The sequence below is a fragment of the Toxorhynchites rutilus genome, chromosome 3 (assembly GCF_029784135.1).
Source record: "Toxorhynchites rutilus septentrionalis strain SRP chromosome 3, ASM2978413v1, whole genome shotgun sequence".
NCBI lineage: Eukaryota > Metazoa > Arthropoda > Insecta > Diptera > Culicidae > Toxorhynchites > Toxorhynchites rutilus.
In genome coordinates this window covers 192,002,645-192,014,037 of record NC_073746.1, presented here as the reverse complement: position 1 = coordinate 192,014,037, position 11,393 = coordinate 192,002,645, and the positions used below count along the sequence as shown (strand labels likewise).

At 39.2% G+C, this 11,393-nt stretch overlaps 1 protein-coding gene across 1 annotated transcript in view; it reads left to right on the top strand.

Annotated features, from left to right (window-relative positions):
* The first annotated feature begins 3,996 nt into the window (after positions 1-3,996).
* Positions 3,997-11,393, top strand: part of LOC129776048 (GPI ethanolamine phosphate transferase 1) — a 50,304-nt gene continuing 42,907 nt past the window's right edge. The window contains exons 1-4 of the mRNA XM_055781425.1: positions 3,997-4,430; positions 4,596-4,762; positions 4,909-5,266; positions 5,314-5,547. Of these exons, the coding sequence (XP_055637400.1) occupies positions 4,300-4,430; positions 4,596-4,762; positions 4,909-5,266; positions 5,314-5,547 (890 nt within the window). The 5' untranslated portion in view covers positions 3,997-4,299. The remainder of the gene's footprint in view (positions 4,431-4,595; positions 4,763-4,908; positions 5,267-5,313; positions 5,548-11,393) is intronic.

Here is an 11,393-nt window from a genome sequence, read left to right as displayed (position 1 = left end):
TTCTCTTCCGCGGCGGGGACGTGATTATAGTAAAATCGCGGTCGTCTCGCGAACTAACTAACGAAGTTTAACACGCGAACTCGTCGCCACTGTTGTATTTTCCAAATAATGTAACTACAAGGCGTAAATGGAATATACAAATTAAAACTTTATTAGATCGTAAAACACACTTCATTCTTCTAGACGTAGAATCTATCTTTTTTATATCAACTCCTCTTTTGTTCCACACGACGTCATCCAAATGACAGACGAAGCTGTCATGGCGAGTCCAATGGTAAATATCTGCTAGGGTGACCACTTGTCCCCAACATCATATTTGAGAACTGTCAAACGTGGTATTCGCATAGACGGTATTTTCGTTCGATATAATTGTGAAGCGAAAATGATAATAGATTTTCAGACACGAAAAATTATCACATTTAAATCCATTTCCACTTTCGAACTAAGATCAATTTCGTTAGCGCAAACATCAAATGGACTAATAACGCTTGTCAATATGTAATTGTAGAACATATGCGAACTGAATTTTTCGAACTTTTCCATTTTTTTTTCAGAGTTTTCCGAAAATTTTCAATTGTCTTGTTTGGTTGAAATATGTGTATTATTTTTATGGGACCACTTCTCCATTCCAGAGGAGGGAGGGGTGTCATACCATTATAAAAACATTTCTCGTACCTAAAAAACCCCAAATTTGGCTCAACTTGATTGTTTATTATGCAGAAGTTTGTGTTTTATTTGAATGGCAGCCACCCCTTAGAGAGATGGGAGGAGTCACCATAGAAACATTTCGTGCCCTCTAAAACCTTCACATGCCAAATTTGGCTCCATTTACTTGATTTGTTTTCGAGTTATACAGAAATTTTTGTTTCATTTGTATGACAATAAGAAGATGATATATTCCGGGAAATGACACGTGATGATATCAGTTGTATCGATTTCGTCAACGAATACTGTATACCATTGGTGTACGACAATGAGTGCAATCAAATGCAGGGTTGGAGCTTGTAAACGACTATTCAATGTATTAACTCAATCAACTGTCTCCGCCGCCGGTGGTCCAACTGGATAATGGAAGAACAGAAAGAATACTCTTACGCCTAAATGGCTACTGTGTGAATGTACCATATGTAATGGTATAGAAGGAATACTGGCGAATGACAACTGTGTAATGTGCTAATTATAGATATGATAACCATGTGACATGTACACGATTAAAATTCGGCTCTGTTACATCTAAAATGCTAATGAGCCATAAATAAATAAATGGGATAAAAAAAATGAGACACCTGTCAACTCCACTATCTTGGTCTGGACCAAAGCGCGTACACTGAGAGAAATAATTAGTAAATATAACAAATTTTTTGGTAAATACTACCAATCTATAGTCATTTTCGACCGTACTAATAAACACATATGTCAAGCAGAACCATGATTCGGAAGCCCAATATCGGCTACATTTTCTCGCCGAAAATGCACGTATCAGAATTATATCCTTATTATACCTCCGTATTGCCTTATGGGAACAATGAAAATGTTTAATACGCGCTTTTCTCACCAATTTTCAGATATGACAATATCCAAGCTTACTAATGTTATCGAGTAAAATATACTAAACTCTGGTAGGGATGCGGGTTTGTTGACAATATGTACAAAAAATTTGTACATTCTACTAATTTTGCATTACCAAATGTATTTAGTAGTTTTCGACCGAGGATTTTTCTAAGGGTAGAAGTGTATCCTAAGGTGGGCCAACTTGCTAAAACCGACCCGTCTTGGTTACCCGTCTTGGTTACGTCACCTATGGTACTAGGTGAGGCCGTTTCGTCACTAAGTTGGTTAGAGGAGCGGTATATGAAAACAGTACGGAAGAAAGCTGAAGGGGAATTATTTCCTTGAAGCGTGAAAGAGACAGACTAATCACGAGCGAGCTTGGGCACAAGCGTATTGTGTTTTGTTTACAAACAAAACACAGTAGACTTCCAAGATGGCTTCCAAGTGTTTGCTTATTGGCTTCAATTTAATATATCGATCATCTAAATTGGTTCAGTAGTTCAAATGTTATGATTTTTTGCAGAAAGTTATTTTTGGGGAAAAATGATTTTTTTTTAAATCATATCTAAAAAATGAAAAAATAGCAACCCTGATATCGAGATAATTGTGTAAAAAATCCTCAGCTTTCAAGAAAAAATATAAAAATATATAGCGCCCTCTAGTCCAAAGTCATAAAAAAAATAAAAAACGACTACAATCAATAATTACTAAAATATAATTATGTATTTCGCAAGTTAAATATTTTTTTATAAAAGGCTAGGTCAATTTTATATGTCGATCATCTAAATCGATTAAGTGATTCAAATGTTATTAATTTTCATTTGTCATTTTTGGGAAAAAGTGGAAAAAAATTATTTTTCGGACCACTTAATAACTTATGTGCTGTAAGTGTGTTTAAATGTTTCAACGATCTACACATACATACATACACATACATACACAAACATACGCGTTGTTAATTTTTATAAAACACAGTATTTCTCCGTTGATATATTGGACATCCACCAAGGCTTGCGGTCTTGTCGTTTTTATTTTTAAAAAAATGCAGTGTATATTTTCCATCCGCCATGCAAGGCTATACAAGTTTTAGACCACCACACGGCCATGAACCATGTCTGTCGTAACAATATCGAACAGTAACCCATATTTCGTCATAAGCAGACCCGAAGGCAAATGTAAGTTGTTGAAAACAGAATGAAAATTTTTATTCGATGTTGTTTAAATACATAGGTTGCATAGTCCTGACCCTAACTTAACTATTTTTCAATAAATCTCCTTGCATTTCAGCAAAACAATCTTGTCTAGAACAGAAAATAATTATCAGAGACAATTTTCGTTCAAGATTTTTCCTTACCTGCAGAGAATGCAATTCTCGCGTAACTTTTGAAAAGGTCCTATGTAACAAATGTAAACAAATCGTGTTAATGGATGCACGCTATTAGTTTTCAATCATTGAATGTATTACAAAAACAATCGTTCACGTATCTATCTTCTTCATCTTTTTGTCGCCGATAAAAAAAATATCCAATGTACAGATTCGAATTTTAAGCACCCGGCTGTTACTTCGGACGCCACTTTCCTCCGACGGCCGAAACGTCCGAAGTAACAAAGCAGTCAAAACAACTCGCAGTCGTTCTTCGGTCGTTTTGGAATTTGTTTCTTACAGGTGTTGTTATCGATTTCAGTGCAATTCAACGAGTGATAACAATAGTAATCAGTCTTTAGAACGAAATGCTGATATTTGGATTGTTGTTTATTAGTTAGTTTCAAATTTTTATAGTGCAACGTAATATGTCCAATGTGCAAACGCGGGCAGTCAAAACGTCCAATGTAACATTTTTCGCTCCGAGGCTTCAACCTTAATCTCAAATCACGGAACAATAGTTACGATTGGTTTTACGAAGTTATTCTTGACAGCTAGTGGTGAAAACAGTGATAAAGATTGATAGCTTTTAAGACAATTCGCGAAATAATGTTCGGGTCTTCAACTACGTTTTTCTCGAGTTGGCGAAAATGTTACATTGGACCTTTTCAAAAGTTACGCGAGAATTGTTCATTAATTGTGAATAACCGTATCCTCTTTTTCGTCTGCAGTGATGTCAAGGCAAAAGTACTTATGTGTATGAGTTCCAAACATCATACACACCAGATGGGCCAACAAGAAGGACTGCCGGGCCGCAGGTTGAGTATCGCTGGTCTAACGTCATGTGTATTGATATATACTAAATATAATAACTTTTCTGTATTAAAACTATGGAAAAATGTCATATGGTGAGTCAAATATTTTTGATATGATGAATGTTTTACAGATATGTCTGTAAATTTACAAACATATTTGTAAATCTGGCATCTCTGGTGGTCTGAGAATTTATTGCAAGAAATCGCTTGAAAACATGCAAGAATTTGCTTGAGAATGAAGTGGATTGAGTCCGCACCACTTAGGTCTGGACTACTGCTTTATCTGCTGTGTTCAAATAAATGTTATCCGATAATAATGACGTCATATTTTCATATACAAATCAGTTGTTTACTAACGAGAGTAGATGCCTTGTTTTGTACATGAAGTTTACATTGACCGTGGGCTTGAAGTTTATATTGTGCATTGTTGATTAACGCTACATTAACGCAAACAGAACATGTATTTTGCCGGCGAAACTGACTTTTTTAACCGGTTACGGATCCAGGATTATAAGAGTCTATAATAAATAATATTCCGTGAAACCTGTAACAAAGTGGTTGACATTAACAATGATTTTCTCCATTGTAGCATTTTTTGTCCATCTTTTGTTTCTCTTATCGGTATTCTATATATATTTCCGATCACCTGTGCTTAATGGCCTACCTGATGGACCCAGAAATGAAGAAGCGATCGCTGATAGGTACAGTTCATTTTTGATTTGGGATTGGGATTGTTTTGATTAGTGTTATTTCGTGGTATTTATTCATTTTTGCTAATGCGACAGTTAACATCAGAAAGTCCAAATTTACTGCAGTGCTGAATTTTATTTGAGTTGTTTTTCGAAAAATAAATTACCCCTTTGCAGAGTTGTCGTGTTTGTCGCTGACGGTTTACGGGCGGAATCATTTTTGAAACACCATGCGAATAGGACCCAATTCCTGCGGAATGTCATCATCAATAAAGGAGCTTTCGGTATATCTCACACTCGTGTTCCAACAGAATCCAGACCTGGGCACGTAGCACTTTTTGCCGGTATGATACATAAAGCACAGCCTTTTTACACCATTTGTATCCTAATTATTACGTGATCAATAGTAAAAAAATCATGTTTTAAAAATATGTAAAGTAGTAGGAACGCAATGTGAAATATTTTTCTAAAAGTTATATTTTCTTCACAGGTATCTATGAAGATCCGAGTGCCATTTTCAAAGGATGGAAGGAAAATCCTGTGGAATTCGATTCGATTTTCAATCGAAGTGATACTTCTTTTCTCTGGGGAAGTGCAGATATTCTTCCTATATTCACAAGTGGTATTAACCATAGAAAAATATATACCGACCATTATTCGACGGATTTTGACGCATTTGTTTCAAACAGCAACACAAGCGCACTAGACATTTGGGTGTTTGATAGAGTCAAGCAATTTTTTGCAAGAGCCGACAATCTTTCCGCGCTAAAATCTGGGAGAAGAAATGTGCTGTTTTTACATCTTTTAGGTTTGGATACATCAGGCCATGTTCATAAGCCGTACTCGGAGTATGTTGTACCTTTTTGTGAGTCACTTGAAATTAACTTCTCAATAGTCTCTTTTCAGAAAATCTGTTGACTGTCGACAAGGGAATTGAAGAAATTGTTCGTCTCATAGATGTACTAACAAATAATGATCGAAGAACTTTATATATATTTACTTCTGACCATGGAATGACGGACAAAGGTTCTCATGGGTCAGGACATCCAACTGAAACAGAAACTCCTTTCGTAGCTTGGGGTGCTGGAATTCGACATTGGAAAAAGGCCGAACACGAAGCAGAGAGTCTGTGAGTACGAGTCTGTACATGTTACTGTTTGCTTTGGCGTCGTGCACAATTACGTAATTACGTAACGCAGTGAGAAGGGGAGCAGGATGATGGGGACGGGGTTGCGTTACTTAATGTGATATAAGGGGAGGGGGGGTAGCCTTGATCGTTACGTGGAAAAATTCCATTTTTATTCCTGAATAAATTCACGAGCAGCTAGCCTCGATTCTGGGACTGGAATAATAGCAGTCAGTAAGCAGGTACCGATTAATGCATCTAGAATGTCGCGTAAATCTACCGGATTGTGATTTTGTTATGGCTGCTAAACCGGCTTTCGCAATAAAGCTAGGGCGTCTTGATCATGCTCAAGCAGTTCAATACAGTGGTCCAATGTATGTTTCAGTTCGTTCAGGAAGGCACTGTTTTTTGAATTCATTTTCTCATGGGTTCTATTTTAAAAGGGCGTGCGAGCTGCTTGAATTCGATATTATCCCGAATCAAGGAATAATCAAACCAGTAATCACAATTGAGGGCCTTAAATGCAAGGGATGTAAGTGACTTGATCGATTTCTCTTCATCAACTTTTTCTTTAGTTAATAACTCAACTGCAAAAAAGTTCCAATTTAAGTTCGCTATAGAATCCGATAGATGAGGTTCTGACCTATCTTCCACATTTTCAAATACAACTGGGAATGTATTTGCAGCTAATTTGTGACCAGAAGAGAGAATCGATGTAGAGAAATCGATCAAATCACTTACACCCCTTTCATTCTAAGCCCCTCAATTTGTTGACGGGTTGACGGAAGACCAGAAGACCAGTTGACGGAAGACCAGACGAGTATCTTCGTATTAAAAATGTCATAGATATTTTCGATTTATCATTTTTTTATTAATTGAATATTGATGCAATATTCATTGCTGCAGTTGCTCCAGGAAGCAGTGCTTTCAACCGAGTTGTACGTCTGACGATTCCTCTTTCCTGTGAGTTAACAGGTTTAATACTTCCTCATGATCAAGAGGAATCCAGGGAAAAAGACGGGAATCATAATCCATCGGGAAAAAGTCGGGAATGGCTTCACGAAGTCGAGATTTTTTGCTAAGTGTTTTTTTTGGGCTCTAAAATGTTACTGTATGTGTTTTAGCGCGTAACTACCTTCTAAGCAGTGAGAATCTGTGTTTTTTTTAATCCTGCTCTGTCGAAGAAAGTAATTCAATGTTCCACGGAAGACGGATTTTCAGTAAACTAGAAAATGCTTAAGGATTTTACAAGCGAAGTTCAAGAACTTACATCAAACCAGTCGAACGAAATTCTCAACATTGGAAGCTCCGAAATCCATACGGTTCATAATTCCTCCAAGGAGGGGCTGAGAAAACCCGAATGGAATTTGGATGACTTTTTGAGAGCACAGTCTGTTTAAAAACATTCCTTCAAGAATGGCAGATTACACGACCGTAACTGGTAGAACTGTATTTCCGTATTGTAATGTTCGCTGGGTGGAGAACGAACGTCTTGTGGGACGTGCAGTTCAAATCCTACCACCCCTCAGACGTTTTGTTAGCGAGGTAAGGAAACAAGAGGAGTACAAGTTTAAGGAAAGCCATCCGAACGGAGTTTTGCATCAGCTTTCCGGTCAAAGGTATTCGAGATTGTCGCTAATGCTGTGAATGATAGGCTGGGATCGATATTGGATCGATATATATTTTTTATGTCACAACGGCTTCGACAGCTAAATCATTTTTGCATGAATATCAGACAGTGGCACCGATAGTCCCTTTACTTTTCGAAGATTTAACGGGACTCGTATGAGCTGTTATGGAGAAAATAATGAAGCCGAATGACTGAAAGTGAAATCTAAATGATGATTTCGATTTTAAACGATGTGACTTCGTAGCGCTTAAAGACCTGCTTGCGGCGGTTGACTGGGATGCTATACTCGGCGACGCATCCACAGACCAGACAGCTGCACTGTTCTATGAAAAGGTTTTTAGCATACTCGACGATCAAGTTCCACGAAAACACAGGAGTTCCGCAATTCACTCAAAACTCCCTTGGTGGACACCATAACTACGACACCTTCGTAATATCGTTCGGAAATCACGTAAACGTTTTAAAACACCTTGAAACGCTCTACAATGAATGTCAAGAAAACGCGTTTCGAAGTTACAACAACCGCACCGAATCAAACTTGAAACGTGATCCAGCATCTTTCTGGTCCTACATTAGGAACCTGAAAAATACTACTCGAATTCCCTCAGGAATGACGCATGATGGAGCTACTGCGGACTCGCCCGAGAATATCGCTGACTTTTTCGCGGACTTTTTCAGTAGCGTGCACAATCGTGACACTCCCAGTTTATCAGCGGCTGGTCGAAACATTCCATCGTTTGACATAAACCTTCCGCTATTAACTTTCGATCCAAATGACGTAGCTGCAGTTTTGAAAAACCTTGACGCTTCCAAGGGTGCCGGTACAGACTGTCTACCTCCAGCATTTCTAAAGGAATGTGCAGATGCATTGAAAACTCCTATCAGCACAATCTTCAATCGTTCCCTGAGCGAGCGTAGGTTTCCAGAGGTGTGGAAGATGGCATCGATCACTCCAATTCACAAGTCTGGTAGTGTTCACGCCATTGGTAACTACCGAGGAATCTCGATACTATGCTGCATTGCTAAAGTTTTTGAAGAACTCGTCCACCGGAGTCTCTTTAATGCGGGTCGTTCGTTCATAACTGATGCTCAACATGGTTTTGTGAAGAAATGTTCAACCGTTTCAAATCTGATGAGTTTCATGAGCGTTCTGTCGGAAACTGTAGAAAGTCGCAGTCAGGTAGATACTATCTATTTTGATTTCTCGAAAGCTTTTGATAAAGTCCCCCACGAACTGGCTATCGCGAAACTCAAACATATTGGACTTCCTGAATGGATAACTGAGTGGCTCAAATCGTATCTAACCGATAGAAAAGCTTTCGTGAGAGTTGGAAGTGCTCGTTCCCGTACATATCTTATTTCATCCGGCGTCCCTCAAGGGAGCGTTCTTGGGCCCTTGATTTTCATTCTCTTCGTCAATGATCTCGCCAGCCGGCTGAGGTCTGAGGCTTTTCTACGCTGATGACCTAAAAATATTTAGGAAAATCTCTTCCATATTGGACTGCTATGCTCTACAAGCTGACGTGAATGAATTGGTTGCATGGTGTGCTGATAATGGCATGGAGTTGAACATCAGCAAGTGCAAGACAATCACATTTACAAGGCGCCAATCGTTTCTGTCCCATTACTACATAATCGGTTCTGCTGTTATCGATCGCGTTACCTCCATTCGAGATCTCGGGGTAATTCTTTATTGACAGTAAGGTTTGTCATTTCATAATGGATAGATATACGATCCAACAACGAGCCGAAATTATTAAAATTTATTACCGGAATTCGGAGTCAATGGCCTCAACTTTAAGAGCGCTATATCCAATTTATGGTCGTCGTAATCGTTCTGCCAGATCAACAATTGAGCGTCTAGTGGACAAATTTGAATCTACAGGCACAGTACAAAATGTTGCCGTGCCAGTAAGACAAAGAAGTGCTCGTAGTGTCAAGAATATTGCTGCCGGTACAGCATCAATTGAGGGAGACCAAAATCAGTCTCTCACAGCGTTGGGCATCTCTATGACGTCGTTGTGGCGACTTTTGCGAAAAGATCTTGGCCTTCATCCTTGCAAGATCAAAATGGCGAAAGAACTGAAGCCGCTTAACCACCAGAAGCGCCAGTATGTTCATGAATTGGGCTGAGTAACGACTTGAAAATGATCCGAATTTTCATCGAAAATTATCTTCAGCTATGAGGCTCTGGCTGAATGGCTTCGTCAATAAGCAAAATATGCGTTATTGGTCAGGCAGCAATCCACACGTACTCCATGAGTCACCATTGCATCCATTGCATCATTGGGCCGTACTTCTTCGGTGATGATCAAGACTGGCACGATGGGAATGGGAATGGGAATCGCTACCGCTCAATGATAACCGAAAATTTGTGGCCCGAATTGGATGATATGGGCTTGGACAATATGTAGTTTCAACAGGACGGGGCCACAAACCACACAGCGAATTTAACAATCGATTGAAAACCAAGTTTGGCGAGCGTGTTATCTCACGAAATGACCCATTCTAGTGGCCGCCTCGGTCGTGCGATATGACCCCATTAGACTATTTCCTGTAGGGCTACGTCTATGGTCTATGCCAGCAGAGCCAGCGACGATTGATGAACTTCATATGAAGATCGAACGTGAAATTGCAGCAGTATCGGCCGATTTATGCTCGAAAACCGTCGAAAGCGAAAGCCGGGTTCAGCATCTGGACTTCTGCCAGCGTGCCAGTGGTGACCATGCAAAAGAAATGGAACTCGATTTCTTTTAATGACATAATGACATCAAATATACTTTCACATGAATACATAATTCTATTGATATCCAAAACTGTTTTCGTTTTATTTGAAAAAAAATTGTAGCGCTCTTATTGAGAAACCTGATGTTATCTGCATATCAAAGAGAAGATCAAAGATTGAACAATTATTGGATGGAACTTTTCACTCAGTCGAATAAGAAGCTTCCAAATTTGACCTTGTTAGTAAAAAAGTCCCGATTCCTTTGGCATAGAGAATCGTGTACGATGCAATCACGAATGCAGGAGAAGTTACTGGTGTTATTGTAATGAAATCGCTCATCGATGCAATGCAACTCAAAATAAGGAAAGCTCACTCAAAATAAGGAAAGCCCTTCAAAGCTAAGCAAACTGAAGAAGATGAGAAAGAAATCGCTGCAAAACGAAAGCGACAAGCAGAATAAGATGAGGCTAGAAAAATAAAGATGCTGGCGGACGCCCAGAGAAGTGCAGCCTTGATAGACGAGAAAATTAAAATGCTCAAAAAGTGTTGAAAGTTGAACTGAATTTGCAATAACGTTTAATAAACATGTTCATGTTATTGTTATAGTCGTGCTTTGTTTTGTTTTATTTTGATTTTCGGTTTCTTAAGTGTTTTTTAAGTTTTAAATACGTAGTTTTGTGCTCTGTTAGTTATACAACGTCCTACATACCCGTGCACCTCGGAGTCTTTTCGAATTTATTGTTTGGAGAAGCAGAATCGGTAGTGTGAAATGGAGGAGTGCTGTCATGCTTGTGCTATCACTATCACTGACGTGAACGACGTCGTTTCTTGCCAAGGATTCCGCAAGTCCACGTTCCACCTAAAATGTTCACACATAGATGCGGATCTGTGGGCTCAGATCAGGTCGAGCTCAATGAACTTTTGGATGTGCCCATCTTATAGGAAGTTGATGAGTAACACTCGCTTTCGCAGTGCTCTGAGCTCCACGAATGACCTTTTACACGAGGTAGTCAGTCAATACAATCAGATGCTTGAAGCTTGCGAGGTGAGATAAAGAAAAATGCAGAGAGAATAAACGAAGTTGCAGAAAAACAACATCAGCAAGGTCTCTAACCGCTCGCCCTGGCCGATAGTTCAACCAAGTTCAACAAAGCATAATGCGCGCGATGACTGATTTCCAGATTCACGGAAAAATGTTCGAATGGATTGGGACATATCTGGAGAGCAGAATACAATATGTGAAAGTGCACAACAAGGTGTTCCGCAGGGTAGTCATCTGGGGCTTATTCTCGGCCTGTTTCTACGCGGCGTGTGAGGTGAGATGACAATTGTCACATCACCATCACGCAACTCTCCTCGTTCTATTCCTACAGTCGTATCGGATGACGTGAGAGGTTCATTTGATGTATGTGAAAGGATGAACAGCAAGTGACAAGGTGTTCATTCTGCTGGTTGCCAAATTAGATCAAAGATGCCACATTCGCACCTATGTCT